The sequence below is a fragment of the Bactrocera dorsalis genome, chromosome 5 (assembly GCF_023373825.1).
Source record: "Bactrocera dorsalis isolate Fly_Bdor chromosome 5, ASM2337382v1, whole genome shotgun sequence".
Classification (NCBI taxonomy): domain Eukaryota; kingdom Metazoa; phylum Arthropoda; class Insecta; order Diptera; family Tephritidae; genus Bactrocera; species Bactrocera dorsalis.
Window position 1 is genome coordinate 23074762 of NC_064307.1, and position 20077 is coordinate 23094838.

Genomic DNA, 20077 nt, shown 5'->3' on the forward strand with positions numbered 1-20077 from the left:
ATACATTCCACAATTGAGCACTTGCTGTGGTCGCGTTTGTGGCACTCAACTTTTGTTTTCCACTAAATAAGTCAGCAATATTTCTTAAATATTTTACTTGAAAAAATTAAATTTAGTTTTTTCATTTCAATTTTCGTTATTTTTTTTATTTTTTTTTGTCAATTGCGCACTTTTTATTATTATTATTTTAATTAGTAATAAAAATGTTTTTTTTAATTTTTATAAAAATTTTTTTAAATTCGTTTTATGTTTTTTTTGTATAAATTTTACTTTTGCATAATAATAAAATATTAATATTTATATAGGTAAGTGGTTGCAGAAAAATTTTCTTAATATTGTTTCAAACTTTTTACGACTAGTAATTGCGGGTATTCTTTAAAATATGTCTCATACTACTTAAAGTGAACACTTTGTTTTGAAAGTTCTGTTTTTTGGGTTTGTTTTTTCTCTTTTCATCAACGTTTTCGGGTTTTGTTATTGTTGTTCTTATTTTGTAATTTGAGTATTTTTTTTTCTAGATTAGCTAAGAACTCCTTTCGGGTTTCGTTTTAGCCTACGTCCGTCAACGTTTTTTGCATATTCGTTCATTATAATATTTGCTTTTCGTTTGCTTGGTTTTTGTTTGTAAATTTCTTATTAATTCAATCCTTACTTTTAACAGTCAACTTAGCTGATGACTCGACCTGTCCAGTTGATGAGGTTACACGTACGGTGAATATGCCTGAGTCCTCCTCATAAGTGGTTCCAATAAGTAGTACGGCACTGTTTCCATCGAAGATCATCTGTAATTAAAATGTAAACAATATATAAATAAATAAATTTAAAAAATATCAAAAGAAAAAAAAATAATAATAATAAATACACTGGATCGTATTAAAAATATTTCTATGTATTTGATCTAATTAAAAAACTCTTCTTTTTGATACCCATATCACATTCCTGACATAAAAATTTTAAACTGGTGGCAACACTTATTAAAAATATTTTCGCTAAAAATTATTTCTAAATATAGCAACAGCTCATTTTATATAGTTTCGTTTATTTCATCAAATGAAAATTTTTCACCATAGTGGCAACATTTGTCAAAAATATTTTTGCAAAAATTATTCTTAAATATGCATATGTATTTAGTTTGTTGCCCATTCGGTACAATTTCATTTATTTATAAAATGAAAATTTATCATGCAGGTGGCAACACTTGTCAAATACATAATTTAAAAAGGTGACAACATTTGTCAAAAATATTTTTGCAAAAATTATTCCTAAATTTATTCAGTTTGTTGCTCATTTTAAACAATTTCATTTCTTTGATCCAATGAAAATTTGTAACGCAGGTGGCAACACTTAACAAAAATATTTTCGTCGAAAATTATTCATATATACATACCTATATTCAGTTTGTTGCTCATTTTATACAATTTCTTTTATTTATTTTATCATATGGAAAATTTTCACGCAGGTGGCAACGCTTGTCAAATAAATTTTCACAAAAATTTTCCTAAACATAAGCATGTATGTACATACTTTGTTGGTCATTTTGTACAACTTAATTTATTTTAATTTATATTCATTTAAACAGGTCTTATAAACATATTTTTAATAATTTTAGATTTCTTGCGTTTAACACCCTACAAAGTGAACCAATAAGAGTCCTTAATATTGTTATTGACTTAAAATTTGAAACAGGTGGCAACCCTATCACAAATGTTTTCCAATTTTTTCTTCTTACATCTGTTTGGTTTATTGTTCAAATTATACAATTTCTTTTATTTGATCAGTTGAGGATTTTCGTGAAAAATTGTAAATAGGTGGCAACTCCTTTTAAAAATAGTTTTAACATTCATAAATGTTGTTAGTTTGATAGGCAAATTGTAAAAATTTGTGTTTGCAACAATTTTGATTCGTTAAATTTTTAAACAAGTGGCAACCCCCTCCGAAATATTTTTAAATATATCATGTTTGAACTTGTTTAGTATGTATATTATCCACTGTATAATTTTATTTGTTCCACAGATGAAAGTTTTGGTAAGATTAGAAATTGTAAACAGGTGGCAATCCCTTATGAAGATGTGTTTAATTTCCCCAAAACTATCAGCTTTTATACCGATATTATATATAATATGTATATTGTTATAAATTTATTAAATTTCACAAACAGTTGGCAACCCTTTCAAAAAAATTGTTTTACCTGTTGAAATTAATGAATAATTGTTCAATTTAATTTATTTTTGTCAGATTAAAATTTTTTTTCGGGGAAATTGGTCATCGGTATTTGAGAATTCAAACTTTTAAACCACTCAGAAAAGGACGTTTCAAGGTCGTTATTATCATTAAATTGTTTGAGTTTTTATCCAAGGAAAGTATTTTCAGGAATTGCGAAAATGCTCTTAAGAACCTTTGGTATATGAGCTTGACATATTACTATGAGATTTCAATACCGAGTGAATCGGACAAAAAAATGGTATACAGATTTCCAAATTTTCAGAATTTTAAGTTGTTGAAAATATTAAAATATTCAGCAGAAGTATATACTTGTATAAGTTTCGGAGAATTCAGTCGGGTACACTAGTTTATAGAGTTTTTAATAAGAATTGTAGGATATAATTCCCGGAATTTCGGTAAGATATTTTAAATATGTTTTTTTTTATTAAATAAGGAGAACTGTCAGGAATACTTTTTTCTGTACTTAAATCCCTTAAGAGGCCTCTGGAACTTAGAACTTTATATCGTTATTCGATATTCCTCAATACTCAAAAAGAAGGATACCCCCTTAATATGTTTATCTAACTTTAATATACCTTCATATAGTCAATGATTTGCTTTTTATATGCATATTATCAAACTAAAACATAATAAAATACTCACTTGGAAGTCAGGAGTTTCTGGTATAAGTGAACCCTCACGGAACCATTGCACACTAGTCGCCTTCACTTTACCGGTAACGGTGGTCTTGAATTGTGCTGGCATACCCTCCGACACGGAGACATCCTTCAGTGCGGTAATGGTTGGTGGGGCGTCGAGATTCTCAATTGGACGCACCTTCAATTGAGCACTGGTCTGAATACTGCCCAGCTTATTCTCGGCGACACACTTGTAAGTGCCCTCATCCTCGGGGAAGGCTTCAGAAACCACCAGTTGATAGTATTCACCTTGACGTGTCATTTGGAAGTAACGCGATGGCTTCACAATATTCTCACCACGCAACCAACGTGCTGTCGGTGTGGGTTTACCCTCAATGCGACAACGGAAGATTACTTTACTACCTTCCTCCACCGATTGACTCTTCAATTTCTCTACAATATGTGGTGGTTTCTCGCTGCCCGGTGTTGTGGGCTTATCTGGCTTAGTCGGCGATTGAACAATGCAATCGGCATCGCAACGTGCTTCACCGGCTACATTAACGGCAACGCACTCATAACGGCCCGAATCTTCAGCAAATGGCTCGATAATGAGTAGTGTGTAGACATTGTCCTCTTCAAGCATTTTGAATTTAATGCTTGGCTGTACCTTTTGTCCATTCTTCAACCAATAGACATCCATTGGACGTGAGCCAGTTACCTTGGCGTCGAAACGTGCCAATTGTCCAGTGGCAACAGTGGTGCTTTGAATCACATTCACAAAGCTAGGTGGTGTTAGGCCACCTTTGCCGGCACGACGACGTTCCTCGACCACCAAATTGGCGCTGCACTTGGCAGTGCCTCCACGATTCTCTGCGATACATGAGAATACAGCCGAGTCCTCGACGAACACTTGGCGTATGATCAGTATGGATTTGCCGCTGAACGTGTGGATTTGCAAATCCGGTGAATTCTTGATGGGGAAGTTTTCACGGTACCACTTGACGGTGGGCATTGGTTCGCCATCGAATTCCACCTCAAATTTAGCCTGCTCGTTTTCGAACACACGGCATGGTTGTATTTTCTTGGTGAACACTGGTGGTTTCGAGGGTTGTACGGGTCCCTTGACAACGCGCTCTTGCACGGTGCCCTTATGCTCCATTTCCGTAGTTTCGGTAGCAGTAATCTTGCGTGTAATCTCCAAATCGCCAACAACTTCCTTCTGGGTTTGTTGTTGCTTATTCATAATGACTTCACGTCCATGCACCGAGGATTCAGCGGGTTCAACTGGTGGTTTCTTTACAACCTTCTTAGCAGCTGCTGTGGTTGTTGTTGTGGACTGCTCTTCCCTAAAAATTAAAATATATGGAAGCAAGATACTTAGTAACGCTTCATTGAAAGTGAAATTTATGTTTTGTAAACTTACAGATTCTCTTCGTAGGACTTGGCCATGCCCTTGGCAGCGGAACTCTGCACAACCTTCTCGCCGGGTATCGCATATTGATGTGTTTCCTTGCGCAAATTGGTCTCCTTCAGCAATTGCTCGGTTTCTAATTCTTGCAATTTACTATAGTAATCTTCACTGCGTTTGGCATTAACGGTTTGTTGCCATTCGGGTGTTTCGGTTTTGACTTGTTTGGGTTTCAAGTGTTCAACACCCTTTAGTGGTTTACCTTGATCGGCCAAATATTGTTTGCGCTCATCGAATATCTTCTCCAGCTCGGTTTCTTGACGTTCCTTTTGATAAGCAGTTAGCTCATAGTCATACCAAGCTGTAGGCAGGAAAATTAGTGGATACGGTGAATCAAGTAGTCGGTATATGTTTTTATGGGTATTTATAAATTACAATTATAAAGCAATACTTAGAATTACGCAAAAAGTAGTAGTAAAACTTTAAGCGAAATAAACTAAAATATACATTTTACTAATTTACGTTCAACGATCCGAGGTTGGTTCTAACAGGGCGGAGCTTACCTGGTTTAGAAACATTTGGCGTTTAAAAACTAATTTGGAACAAGCGTGCATACTTTTTAAAAATACTGTGAGCTTAAAGGCTCAAGTTGAGCTTTCAAGTTATATGTGAGAGCTTAAAATCTAGATTTGAGCTTTCAAGTTTTATGTGAGGTATCAGAAAATTGTTTTAGGTTATGGTTTTTGGATCGTGCATCATTTTTACTTTATAATCATATTAAAGTAACTTTCTTCGGATATGTATGGTTTCTTATAGCATTAAAGACTTTATGAAAGTTCTGCAAGCGACGCATTTTCTCAAACTTGAAAGCTCAACCGTTGAGATGAGATCAAAAAATAGAATAAAGCGGTTTGAATATTTTTTCGAAATAATATTAAGGATATAAATATATTTATTTTTCGGAATAATTTAGTATTTTTAAAAGTCTATGATAAGTTTAGGAGAGTGATCTGTTGATTCTAAGCATCACACGAACTTCTTAGATCGAATGTACTACTACTGTAGTAATTTCATATAGACATAGTTTAGGATATAATCTATCATATACTTTGAAAAGAACTATTTTTTTCTTGAAAAATATACCATTTGAATCTGACGACTACTCAGAACTCTCTCAGAAAGATCTGTTAATTGTTAAATACTGATATTTCTTTATCAGTTACTGTTCAACAGTTTGTGAGATAGTTCAGGCATCCCGGACCGTAGTATTTGCTGGTGTTTAGACTTTAGAAATCATCGACGTTTTCTTAAGCTTTCAAGTCGACCCTCTTACTGATAGTATTATGTAAATACTTTATATCAAGTTTGATTTGATAATGACAATATTTCTAAAGATCCTTGTTTATAATAAGGAATTAAAATCTAATTCAACACTTTTTTGATGACATCGACTTAATATTTTTATAAAACAGAGAATAGCCGTCTTCGATTCGCCATTTTTCTGCTGCTCGCTAATTTTGAGGCAATAGAATCAGAACTAAAATCAACTAAAAAGTCATTTGAGTAAAGTGTATGTGGATAATATAAAAAGCTTTACAGCTATGGTAGTCTATTGCTAGCTGCTTGTTCGTTTCGTCACTTTCCAAATGCTAGCGAATCGAAGCCGGTTAATAATAATGCTTAAATTTATCATAAACGAAGTCATGCAACAAACATGCGAATGCTTTCAAAAAATGGTTGAAACACGAGTTGTGATTTGGTGATTTATGGTTCAGAGAGAGCAAGCATTAAGCTTGAGGCTGATGTTATGATAAAGCGAGATCTTCGGGTGAACGGATGCCTTTTATAAATTTGTGAATTATAAATGCACGAAATTAAATTGAATAGTTTTGAAAATACCCAAAAATATTTAAAACATATAGAAAGGTATATCGTTCGACGGATAGTGAACGAGCACATAGTAAAGAGAGACGGCGATAGAGAGAGAAAGAGCGTTTGTGTAAAGCAAAGTGAAAGATAAAGACAGAGAGTGCATGAGCGAACTCTTGCAACATGCCTCAAAAAATTTTTGTGATTTTCAAAAATTACACAAAAAAGTAAACAACATTTTTATAAAAAAATCTCTACTGCAAAAAACTATGTTAAGCACAAAATACTCACTGATTATACACGAAACCAAACAATTATTACATAAACATTTACAAAAGTACTGCTTTTAATGACACACATATTATATAATTATAAACCTTAGCGTTGTATCGAAACTCCGCATTGAGTCAGCTATAGACGTTGCGCTCATCCAAAAGCGTCAGCAGGCTGGAGTGGTAGTACTTCGTGGATAGAAAGCAGCTTGGTCGTGTGATTTTTAGGGGATTTTCTCGGAGAAGGAATATCAGGATATATGGCATTTAGGAGGGGAGTAGGTATGGGAGAGTTTTCAGGTCTTATTGCGTGTTTGTGTGTGTTTATTTAAATAATATCTATGGTACTTAAAGGTATTGCGCTGTTTCGAGAATTGTCAGAATATTGCTTACACTCTGAGTTTTGATGTTCTTTTTTTTTTGTGGAGAGAGCGACAGTATAGTGCTACTCGTTGGTGATTATTTAGTTGTAGTTTTGAGTAGTCTTATATAATATTTGGGTATACATATTTTTTTGTATATATTATATATTCGTTTTTACGAAAATTTGTGTCGAGTTGTTGAAATTTTTTTTTTTAATTTTTATAAGGAATAAAATAAATGCGGTTCTGTCAGTACTCTGGAGTATTGTGGTTATCACAAATGCAATAATTGTTTGTGTAAATGGAAAGAGTCTTAAGCTTGTTGTTGCAAGTTTTTGAAATAATGCTGGTTTTGTGCCGTTAGCATTTTGAAAGTGCTTACATTTAGAGGTACCTATTGGTTACCTATTGCTTTGAGTATATTTGTGAGCGTTTATTTTGGTCAAATATAACAAAATATGCTTGCAGTGGTGGTTTTTTGGTTGTGGTCGTGGTGAAAATGTTTATGTATATATGTACAATGCTTAATGTATTTTTTTGTTATTGAAAAAGTAGTAAATTTGAATTTGTTTCAAAAGAGAACACCTATAAACTACATTCGTTTGTGAGTATCGAAAAATAAATGCGTATATATATAAGTAAAGTATATAAGTATGCGTATATATATATATAAGTCTTTTTGTTATTGTTTTTGGAGTGCATAACTGTCTATACTAGTGTTTAAAAATATTTTTATTTTTTACTTTTTTTTATAAACTAATTTCGTATTAGAAAAGCTAAGAGTAGTTGTGTTAATTTCTGTAGTGCTATGTAAGTAAATGTACATAAGGTATCCAGCGTGTACTTACGACGTGGTGAATTCTTCAATACACCGCGATAATCGTCTGAACGTTCGACCACATTCAGTTCGGTGGTGGCGATCGATTCGCCAACCGAATTTCTAGCGATCACTTCGACTTTGCCTGTGTCGTATTGTCGTGTTTTTGGAATATCCAAATGGAACATTCCATCGTTCGTTAGCTTGTAACGTGAGCCCTGTTTGTTGTGGGGAGAATATCCGTTAGTAACTGGTACTGATAATTATTAATCCTTTTTATTGTTGTATTGACTTACATGCACAACGGTGTGTCCGTTGATGAGCCACATAACTCTGGGACGTGGATGGCCAGTTACGCGTACACAGAAACGTGCGGGTTCGCCCTCCTCAACGGTTTGTGGTTCCAATTTGCTGACGAAAGTTGGTTTGGCTCGTGGTTTTGCATCGGGATCGACCTCCTCTGGTACACTGTCGAAATATTTTGATATCGAGATTGTATAAATTTAATTATGTTTGTGAAATTTCAAAAATTTTTTTCCATTAACTAGCAATAAGCTTGCTAAGCTGCTTCGAATGATTATAACTCAAAAAATTCTTAGGAAACTAGTTTTATGGAAATGAATTTTTCAAAATCTATCGAATAATCGAAATCTATTTTTTAATATGGCAATATTAAATTTAATTTCTATCAAAGAAAATATGCGGCAACACTGGTCTAATATCCCAAATTATATATAACCACGGCAACCCTTTCTTAAAATATATTTATATCTCCTTATTTTTTATTATACTATGTATTATTTTCTAAAAATTTGGTGTAAAAAATTAAGTTTGTCAATTTTTGTTTGAAAAAATATGGCAACTCTGCTAAAACAATTATTGTTATTGAAAATACTACATATTATTTTCTTAAAATTTGATTCAAAAAATGAAGTTTTAATTTTTATTTTTCAAGAAAATATGGCAACTCTGTTAAACGATTACTGATATTGAAAATATTTGCGAAAATTAGATATTTCTAATTAAGGGAATCAGTATTTTGTATAATTTGATATTATCAACTAATTATAGTTGAAATTTAAAAAAAGTGTTGCCAGACCGAACAATTTTTTTTAATTTTGTAATGAATTTTATTGGTAATGAAATTTAATGTCTTAATTACTAAAACAACCCATACTATAAATTTGTATTTAAAATATGGCAACACTGTTTGCTAGTTAAATGCTTTAATAATATAAATATTGATGTTGTAACTCAATATTTGTATATTGCGAAAATGTTTAATAAAGATAAATGTAAATCTGTATTAAAATAGTTAAAATGGCAACCCTAATCTTTTGGTTGATGAATTACAAAAATTTTTAAAAGATTTTTCAACATCAGTTATCAAAAAACCTCATTTTACAAATGACTGCTGCTAAAATATAAATCCGATAAATTTAAAAAAAGGTGGCAACGCCTAACATCCATACTGCTTATTAACTACCGTTTATTATAAAATTATTTATTGATTATAAAAAAAGTAAAGCAGTATACTTACACTTGCCAAGATGCTTCCATTTCGCGAATGCGCTGAATAGATGTCTCCTGCATATGAGCTGGCAACTGTGAGTCGTAGACAATGCCAGGCTTTCCAGAGACCTTAATGATTGCGCGAGTCTCATCCTTGCCATAGAGATTGGTGGCACGGCACACATATTCGCCGCTGTCCTCTGGATAGACCCAGCCGAAGTTCATGGCTACATAACCGAAATCGTAGATGGGTTGGAAGCGATTCTCTGCGAGATGCAACGTAAAATGTTAGCAAAAACGTATGGTTTTTGAATGCTTTCGAGAAAACTGATACTCACTGTATAACAAGGGCTTGCCGTTGAAGAACCATTCAACCTTCATGTTCGGATCACCAACTGGCGCCAATTGGCATTCAAATTTGGTTTTTGCCATCTCGGTAAGCGTGGTCTGTTCCTTGATTTGTGTAACGAAGCGTGGTGGTTGTTTGCGATCCGGATCGAAGAGATCATCCTCGGTCAAGTGCACCTCTGAAGTATATTTCTTAATGGTGGCCTCCATTTGAGTGAGTGTTTCATTGGGTTTCATGCCACGTGGCACTTGGTTTTGCAGCATAATTGTTGGTAGTTCTTTAAGCAGAAAATAAATGGTCAGTAACAAAAATTTGGGAATATTTTTCTAGCTTGTCTACTTACTCTTGCATGAAATTGTCGCCTTGGTGCGCGCCTCGCCATGTTTGTTCACCGCACGGCACACATATTCGCCAGAGTCTTCAGCGTAAACGTAAAGAATATCGAGTGACACATAGCCCATATCGAAAATGGTTCTGTAACGGTGACCGCTGGGCAACAACTTGCCATTGCGATACCATTCCACACGTAAATTGGGATCTGTCTTCGGTTCCACTTGGCACTCGAAGCGCATAGCTTCGGATTCCTCAGCGGTGACATTTTGAATTTCCGTAATGAATTCTGGTGGGCCGAAATCGGGTTCCTCAATCCTGGGTACATCGGGTATGCGACCACGTTCGAGTTCCTTCAACTTCTCGGCCGTCATGCCATCAGGCAATTGTGTATCGTACACAATGCTATGCTTACTCTTGCAAGTAACCTTGGCAGTGGTGGTAGCAGTGCCCCATTTGTTGGTGGCGCGACAAGTGTACTCACCAGCATCACGTATATAAATGTAATCGATATCCATAGCGATGAAGCCAAAATCGTTGAGCTGATGTACACGAGAGCCAGTGGGCATAGGACGTCCATTGTAGAACCAGTCAATGCGCATGGTGGGATCGCCAACAGGTTCAACACGACAATCGAAGTGTATTGGACCACCTTCGGGTACATCGAGGTTATCCTTAATTTCCTCAATGAATTTAGGTGGATTCGGTTGCTCCTCATCGATGACGATTTCTTCACGCTTATGCATGCTCTCCTCCAATTTCTGTAGGCTTTCGGTGCCTGTGCGGAAGTTCGAAGGCAATTGTGGTTCAACGATGATGCCTTGACGGCCCTTGACTTGCAATTTGCATGAAACTGTCGCCTCGCCATGTTTATTGGTGGCCTTGCAAGTGTACAAACCGGTATCACGTTGATAACAACCGGCAATTTCCAAAATGACAAAACCAAAATCATTGATTGTCTTGATGCGCGAACCAGCCCACAAAGCTTTGCCATTGTGGAACCAATCGACGCGCATGCTTGGATCATTAACTGGCTGCAAGCGGCATTCGAAGTGCGCCAGCGAATTTTCCGTGATGACCATATCGAATGGTGTTGTAATAAATTCTGGTGGCTTGCCACTATCATCTTCAGGCACGAATTCTGTGCTGCGTCCACCAAGACCCTCAAGTTCGGCAATACGATCAATAGTACCTTCCATACCCTTGGGCAGTTGAGATTCCATGATAATGCTGCGTTTGCCTTGTATTTTCATGGTGGCAGTGGTTACAGCCTCACCGTATTCATTGATAGCACGGCAAGAATATTCGCCAGAGTCCTCGGGATAAACAGGTGAGATCTCCAAAATAACAAAACCGAAGTCGCAGAATGTGCGGAAACGTGAGCCAGCTTTAAGTGGACGTCCATTCCAGAACCATTCAACGCGCAAGCGTGGATCGTCGGTCGGTGTGACGCGTGCCTCGAAGTGTGCATTCTCGCCTTCACGCATATTGTCGATATTCTCGAGTGGTACGGTGAAAACGGGTGCTTTGCCCTTAGTTTCCTCAACAGTTTCGTCGCGTGTACGTACCATGCTGTATTCTAGGTTAGCGATCTTCTCCAAACCGCCTTCCATGCCCTGTAAAGGTGAATAGTAATACAAGAGAAGGTTACTATTTTGTCCATTTTTAAGAAATTTATATTTGAAATACTTACGCGTGGCAGTTGTGAGTCCAGAATCAAGTTGGCCTTGGATGTGCACTTCAGCGTGGCGCGTGTCACATCTTCGCCGTACTTGTTGACGGCGCGGCATTCATATACACCTGAATTTTCCTCGTAACAGTACAAGATGTCCAAGATTACAATGCCGAAATCGTGGAAGGTGCGGAAACGATGACCATGTGGCAACTTCTTGCCATTGAAATACCATTCCACCTTAAGATCTGGATCGGTGACCGGTGTAAGACGTGCTTCAAAGTGCGCACTCTGTCCCTCAACCAGTTTTGTGATATCAGCAATTTGTGTAATAAATTTAGGTGGTTCGGTGACCACTGGTGCACCGGTATCGCCCTGTTGTCCTTGTGGGCATTCAAGTTCACGAATTCTTGGCAGTGAATCGGGTTGCAAACTGTCATAGAAGACGCCACCACGACCGCCGCAGTTGAGTGTAGCGCGTGTGAAATCTTCACCATACTTATTGTAGGCGCGGCACATGTACTCACCACTGTCGTGATCTTGCAAATAAGCAATATCCAAAACAACATAGCCGAAATCGGATACGGTCTTAATGCGGTTGGAGTGGCGTAACAGTTTTCCGTTGTGATACCACTCAACTTTAAGTTCGGGATCATTGACTGGGATGAGTGTGCACTCGAAATGAGCCGACTGTCCATCCTTGAGTCCCTCCAATGATTGAATGTGTGAGGTGAAACGTGGTTTCTGTCCACGTGGTTTTTCAACGCACTCAAGAACGCAGCTAATTTCAGCGCTGCCATATTTATTGGTGGCACGACAAGTGTAGGTGCCCGAGTCTTCGATCTTGGTGCCAAGAATTTCCAAAGCTACCATGCCGAAAGCGTAGATGGTGCGCACACGATGACTAGCCTCCAAAACTTTACTATTATAGAACCATTCAATGACCATACTTTGGTCACCAGTTGGCACAAGATTGGCTTCGTAGTGAGCAATCTCACCCTCACCAACATCCTTGATGTCAATGAATTCAGTGGTGAAGCGTGGTGCCATACCTTCTTCTGGTTTCTCTGGTTTTGTGCCATCCTTACGTAGTGATTCTTCCAAGTCTTGAATCTGTTCCAAACCTTCTGCACCCTTTGGATGTTGTGTCTTCTCGATTATGCTTTCCTTGCTAGTGCAGAAGATGGTGGTAGTGGTGAAGGCTTCGCCAGCCTTGTTGTATGCCTTGCATGTGTAAATACCTTGATCGCGTTCGTAGACCTCAGTTAAGTCCATGGTGACGAAACCGAATTCACTTGTCATCTTGAAACGTGAGCCATGTTGTAGAATCTTGCCGTTGAAGTACCATTCAATGAAGAGATTAGGATCTTCCTTAGGTTCAACATTACCTTCCAAATGCAAGGCTTGTGCCTCTGAGAGATGGAACTCAGCTTGCAATGGTTTGGTCCAAACTGGTGCTGGATATTGGGTTTCAGGTTTCGAAACTTGGCGCGAATAACGATTGGCCAATTCTTCTTCAGTTTCTTTAACAGCCTCCAAACCGGCTTCACCTTGTGGATGTTGGGTGTCCAAGTAGAAGGTCTTACCGCCTGTGCACTTGAGTGTGCCAGATGTAGTGGCTGAACCCTTGCTGTTAGTTGCTTTGAGCGTGTATACACCACTATTCTCTGGATAGGTGTTCGATAAGTCCAAAGCGCAGTAGCCGAAGTCATAAATTGACTTAAATTTAGCGGCAGCTTGTAGCGGCTGTCCATTGTAGGACCATTCAATTTGCATTGTTGGGTCACGAGAGGGCTCGACCATCGATTCGAAACGTACATTATCGCCCTCCTTACATTCGATATTATTCAAATGTGTAGTAAACACAGGCAGTTCGTAAACTGGTTCTGGTGCCTCTGGGCGTCCTGGTTTGGGTGCTTCCAATTCTCCAATGCGTGGCAAAGAGTCTGGATGTAGTGACTCACCTTGCAACCAATGACGATCTTCAATCTTGAGACTGCATGTCGATACAGCTTCACCAATTTGGTTGGTGGCCTTGCAAGTGTAAATGGCAGAGTCATCCGAACGCAATCCATTAACCGAGAGTGTAACCAAGCCAAAGTCGAAGGTACTGCGTATACGGGAGCCGGTGGTAAGTGAAATACCATTTTTGAACCATTCAATACGCAAGTTTGGATCAGCACGTGGCTCAACTTGAGCTTCGAGCAGTACATGTTGACCTTCTGAGAGCTTATCGTAGCTCTGTAGATGTGTAGTGAAGACTGGTGCCTGTTGTGGTGTTGTGTCTACAAACATTTCTGGTACACGGTTCATGGCAGCCTCCTTCAGGCGAATGGCTTCCCACGATTCGGGAATCAAAGGTTCGCCGGCAATGTTAGATTTGGTTTTAACTTTCATAGCGGTAGAGGAGACAGCTTCACCGGCAGCATTATAAGCGCGGCACATGTATACGCCAGCATCTTCAGGCACCACTGCGTTAATGTCGAGTGTAACGAAACCGAAATCGTGTGTGGTGCGTAGACGTGAGCCCATTTGCAGCTCAACACCGTTGATATACCATTCGAATTTCAGTGATGGATCACCAACTGGTACGACACGTGCCTCGAAGTGTGCATGTTGACCCTCCCATAACTCTGATGGGCCGGTGAGTAATTGCGTGAATATTGGCTTCTCGAAAGCACGTTCTGGTTCTTCAGCACGTGGTTGGGATGGGCGTTCAAGTTGATGGATACGGCTGATACTATCTGGATGTTGGGTATCCATTTGAATTGAGGCTTCAGAAACTACACGCATAGATGCGGTAGTAACTGCTTCACCCAACGGATTGACAGCGCGACACATGTAAACACCTTCATCTTCTTTGCGAATATGCGAAATATCCAGAGAGACAAAGCCGAAGTCATGTTGTTTGGTGATACGTGAGCTATCCTCAATGATCTTCTCATTGCGATACCATTCCACCTTTAGATTTGGATCGCCAACCGGTATAAGGCGGCACTCGAAGTGTGCAGTTTGATGTTCATTAATGCGATCGATATTTTGCAGTGGTTGAGTAAACACTGGACGTTGACGGGTGCCAGGTGTTTCTACTTCGGGACGTTGGAATGGAGCGTTCGATTCGAGTTTACGAATCTTCTCCAAACCCTCAGGATGTTGACTTTCCGAAATAATAGTACCACGTGCGTTGACCTTCAAGCTAGTTGAAGAAACGCATTGACCCAAATTGTTGATAGCACGGACGGAGTATTCACCAGCATCTTCTGGCACAGCGTGTGTAATATCCAAAGAAACATAACCGAAATCGAAAGTAATGTGGAAGCGTGAAGCCGATGGCAGTGGTTTGCCATTGTGATAGAACTCAATGCGCAAATTGGGATCATGAACGGGCGCAACCTGTGCCTCAAAGTGCGCAGTTTGACCCTCAAAGATCTCGGTGGTGCCGCGCAGTTCGACTGTGAAGTGTGGTGGGCCGATGGGCAAATCGCCAGGTTCGGTGCGTGCCGGTGCAGACTTGGATTCCAATTTTTGGATTTTCTCCAAAGCATCTGGATGTTGGGTGTCCAGAATCATACTGCGTCGGTTCAATATACGCACATTGCAGGTGTTGACAGCCTCACCAAGCAAATTGGTAGCTTTGCACATGTAGGTGCCAGTGTCTTCACCATAGACATACAAGATATCTAAAGCGACATAACCGAAATCGTGTGTAGTTCTAAAGCGGTGACCAGTTGGCAACTGTTTGCCATTGCAGAACCATTCAATCTTTAAGTTAGGGTCATTAATTGGTTCGACACGACACTCCAGATGAGCATGTTCGCCTTCCTTAAGATGTTCCAAATTGCTAAGCGGTGTTAAGAATATCGGTTTCTGACCCTTCTCCTCCACTACGGCTTTAGTGGGTGGTGCATAATTCTCAAGTTGGCGAATCTTCTCCAAACGCTGGGCATCCATAGTGTCGAAGTCCAATGTCTTATTTGCTGTAAATAAATTAGTTATTTAACAAATTATTTGATTGTGCCTGTGATCGACACTTACCTGTTACGTTTACAGCACAAGTCGTGACAGCTTCCCCTACGGCATTCTTAGCCTTGCACATGTAAGTGCCTGTATCTTCAGCATGTGTGTATAAAATATCTAAAGCGACGAAGCCGAAATCGTATGTGGTCTTGAAACGATGTCCAGTTTGAATTGGCGTGCCATTGCAATACCATTCCACCTTCATGGTTGGATCATTCACAGGTGTTAAGGTGGCTTCCAAATGTACGGGTGTGCCTTCATTCACATTAGCATTGCGCAATGGGCGTCCGAATTGTGGACGTTCGGCCAAGAATTGATCTTCTTCAACCTTACGTTGATAGCGCGACTCATCTTCCAAGTGCTGGATCTTTTGCAAAGCTTCTTCGTGTTGTGTTTCGCGGATGATGCCTGACCTCGACTGTACATTGAGGTTAATAGAGTTGACAGCTTCGCCCAAGTTGTTGGTAACACGGCAGGTATATTCGCCACTATCCTCAGCATAAACGGTAAGGATATCCAAAGCGGCGAAACCAAAGTCGTAAGTGGTGCGGAAACGATGACCTGTGCTCAACGCCTTGCCATTATGGAACCATTCTACTTTGAGGTTGGGATCAGGATATGGTTCAATGCGACATTCGTAGTGCGCGCTTTGGCCTTCAACCAAGTTGGTAGGGCCAATTAGTTTCGTGACAAAACGTGGTGGTTGGCTAACTACATATTCTTCTTCTTCACGGCGTTGGTACCGGGTGTGGTCTTCTAGTTGATGTATCTTATGCATAGCCGCCTCATGTTGAGTTTCCAGTTGAATCGAAGTCTTCGATTGAACAATGAGCGAAGCTGAGGTGACAGCCTGGCCGAGTTCGTTGACAGCACGGCAAGTGTAAGTACCTGAGTCTTCTGGATTCACATACTTCATATTGAATGCAACATAACCGAAATCGTGCATTGTGGTGGTGCGGTTTGAAGCCTCAATCGGTTGTCCATTACGCAACCATTCAACCTTCAGGTGTGGATCACCAACAGGTATCAAGCGTGCTTCAAAGTGTACGGCTTGACCTTCGGCGACGCGTACATCGCGCACAGGTAAAGTAAAAACTGGTGCCTGGTTGACAACCTCGTCTTGTACGCTGATGCGTTGACGTTTAGCGCCATCTTCCAAATGTTGTAGGCGTGGCAAAGCGCTCTCATGTTGCGATTCCAAGTAGATGGATTTTTTGGTGTGAACAATAGCAACAGCTGAGGTTATAGCTTCACCGACAGCATTGAAGGCACGGCAAGTGTAAGTGCCGGCATCCTCGGGCAAGCACGACATAATGTCCAAAGCTACGAAACCGAAGTTGTTAGTTTCAGTAAAGCGCGAGCCAGATTTTAATGGCAAGTTGTTGTGATACCATTCGACACGCATGGTTGGATCCGACACCGGAATCAAGCGGCATTCGAAATGTGCGCGTTGATTTTCCTTGATTTCGACATTCTTCAAAGAAGTGGTAAAGACTGGCGCTTGTTTCGTGGTTTCATCGATTTCTTCACGACGCGAATAGCGCGAACGATCCTCCAAATAATGGATCTGCTCGAGACCGGCTTCATTTTGTGTAACAGTAACAATTTGTTCACTGCTGCGGCATTGCAATTCTACACGCGTCTCATCGGAGCCAATCAGATTGACGGCGCGGCAAGTGTAAATACCAGAATCCTCAGAAATCAAATCAACAATGTCCAAAGCTACATAACCAAAGTCATGAATGGGACGGAAACGATGACCGACTGTGATGGGACGACCATTCTTAAACCACTCAACCTTCAGGTTAGGATCGGTAACAGGTTCGATTTTACATTCGAAATGAGCATGACCACCCTCGCGTGTGTTGGTCAGACTCTTGGGGTGTGTAAGGAAACGTGGACGCACATTAACTATCTCATCAACGAATTCGCTACGACGATAACGTGAGGAATCCTCCAAATAAGCAATCTTCTGCAGACCAGATTCGTTCTGCGTCTCCAAGATTAGATCGCTCTTAGCAATAATGCGTACGGAGCATGAGGTAACGGCTTCACCAAGCTGATTACGTGCCTGGCAGGTATACACACCTGAATCAACGGCGTAGCAGCCGAGCAAATCGAGCGCAACATAGTCAAATTCATATGCTGGACGGAAACGATGACCAGTCTTGACGGGTTTACCATTAACGAACCACTCAACGCGCATGCTGGGATCACCCACCGGCTGCAAGCGGCATTCCAAATGTACATTGGTGCCCTCAACAGTTTCGATATTATGTAGCGGACGTGTGAATTGTGGCGCCTGCATAACGGTTATGTCTTCTTCGACATGATGGCGACGACGTGTGGAGTCTTCCAGTTGGTGAATCTGCTCCAACGACATTTCGTTTTGTGTTTCGGTCACAACATCCGAACGATCAATAATACGTACACAGGAAGAGGTGTGTGCTGAGCCCAAATGATTTGTGGCGCGGCAGGTATACTCGCCTGAGTCGGCTGCAATGGCCTGTACAATATACAATGCAACGAAACCGAAGTCATAGTAGGTGCGGAAGCGTGAGCCTACGGTAATGGGGCGGCCATTGTGGAACCACTCTACACGCATGGTGGGATCACCCATTGGCTCCAGACGGCATTCCAAATGTATATTTTTGCCTTCGTGAATCGGTTTGTGATCGGAGAGTGGTTGCACGAAGATCGGCTTCGACTTGGAGATCTCTTCGATGTCATAATGAGGCTCAACAAATGGTTTGTTTTCTAAGTTTTGAGTCTTTTCGTAAAGACCGCGGTGCATGCTAGATGTATCTATGCTGGAACGAGCTGTAGAATAATGAAAAAAGTTATTAGATCTAATGCTTCAGAAATCTTTGGAGCAGAGTTTGAACTTACTTTCTACTACCATTGTTCCTTGCAACTGTGCTTCACCTAACTTATTTCTGGCTACAACAGTGTACACGCCCGCATCTTCGGCACGTACTTGTGAGATATCTAGAGCCACATAACCAAAGTCATGATAGGTTTGTATACGTGTGGCTGCGCTAATGGCACGTCCATTATGGTACCATTCAATTTGCAAGCTAAGATCGCTTTGTGGCTCGACACGTGCTTCGAAGTGAGCTCGCTGACCCTCCAAAATCTTGTTGGTGCCCTTCATTGGACCAAGGAAGCGTGGTATTTGTGTAACCTTGGTCTCTTCCTCCTCAGTGCGTCCGTAACGCGTTGAGTCCTCCAAGTGTTGTAGCTTCTCCAAACCACCGGGATGTTGAGAATCGGAGACGATATCCTTCTTTGAAAGAACGGTCAATTGTGCGGTGGTTGTATCTTGACCGATGGCATTGTAAGCGCGGCAAGTGTAAGTGCCGGCATCGTAAATTGTCAGTTGCTTAATGGTTAGTGCAACATAACCAAAGTTGAAGAAGGTTGTGCTGCGTGAGCTAGCTTCTAGCGGTTGGCCATCCTTCAGCCATTCGACACGCATAGTAGCATCACCGATGGGCTCAAGACGTGCCTCAAAGTGAGCGTGTGCGCCCTCACGTATGTCCAATTGATTTTGGATTGGACTTTTGAATTGTGGTGGTGCGATTGGTTCAGGCACCTCCTGTACATGACGACGTTGCTGGGATTTTCTGTAGTCCTCCAGCTCTTCAACCTTCTCAATATAACGTTGCTGTTCGGGTATGCCCAAGTCGGCGGTTACTTCGGAACGTATGTTCACACGGATGTTCGAAGTACTGGTGGCTTCGCCCACGCGATTGACTGCACGCACTGTATACGAACCAGCATCTTCAGCCCGTAGGTGCAAGATGTTTAGGGAGACGTAGCCGAAGTTGAAGATTGCAGTGATTCGCGAGCTAGCAGTTATCGGACGGCCATCCTTGTACCATTCGACACGCATGGTGGGATCATTAACCGGCGTAACTTGAGCTTCAAAGTGCACATTTTTACCCTCCTCGAAATCGCCCAAATCTCTTAATGGACGAATAAAGACTGGTGCTTGCTTCATAAGTTCCTCAGAGCTCTCCTGACGCTGATAGCGTGAGTAATCCTCCAATTGATTGATATATTGCAAACTATTCGGATTCTGAGAGCTTTGCTCGATAGAGGGACGTTGGATGACAGAGAGAATTGCACGGGATTCGGCAACACCGGCTGCATTGGTGACGCGACACATGTACTCACCGGAGTCGTGTGTCATAATGCTCAAAAGATCGAGCGCTATGAAACCAAACTTAAATACAGAGGTAGCGCGTGAGCCTAGATGAAACAGAGAGAGTTAAATTAGTATAAGAACCAATAAATTCTTGTTGTAAGCTGTTAACTTACTTGCTGCCAATGGTTGCCCGTTCAGATACCATTCTACGACCATAGTTGGATCACCAACTGGTTCGATACGTGCCTCCATGTGCACTCTGTTACCCTCGACCTGTTGCACATTTTGCAATGGTATAATAAATTGTGGTGGTGGGTAGACACGGTCTTCCTCACCAGGGCGCAAGTGTGGCTTTGCGCGTTCTACATGTCGTAGGTAAATTATCTCTGGACCAGGCACGGGCCTTTAGTGTTGAAAGAAGAAAGTAATAAAATTAAGATATTGCGAGATATATACTATACGTTGGAATTAGTTTACTC

General features: G+C 40.3%; 1 protein-coding gene across 4 annotated transcripts in view; it reads right to left on the bottom strand.

Moving 5' to 3' along the window:
• LOC105226995 (titin) overlaps positions 1-20077 on the bottom strand; it is a 358359-nt gene that overhangs the window by 90965 nt on the left and 247317 nt on the right. For 3 of the 4 annotated variants that reach the window (XM_049458988.1, XM_049458990.1, XM_049458989.1), the window contains exons 27-38: positions 19772-20001; positions 18338-19702; positions 15467-18268; positions 11453-15408; positions 9773-11375; positions 9419-9706; positions 9109-9346; positions 7865-8036; positions 7600-7786; positions 4264-4609; positions 2866-4186; positions 653-782 (exon numbers count right to left, since the gene is read on the bottom strand). In XM_049458988.1, coding sequence (XP_049314945.1) covers positions 653-782; positions 2866-4186; positions 4264-4609; positions 7600-7786; positions 7865-8036; positions 9109-9346; positions 9419-9706; positions 9773-11375; positions 11453-15408; positions 15467-18268; positions 18338-19702; positions 19772-20001 — 12638 coding nt within the window. The remainder of the gene's footprint in view (positions 1-652; positions 783-2865; positions 4187-4263; positions 4610-7599; positions 7787-7864; positions 8037-9108; positions 9347-9418; positions 9707-9772; positions 11376-11452; positions 15409-15466; positions 18269-18337; positions 19703-19771; positions 20002-20077) is intronic. The other variant, XM_049458991.1, reaches the window with a different exon arrangement.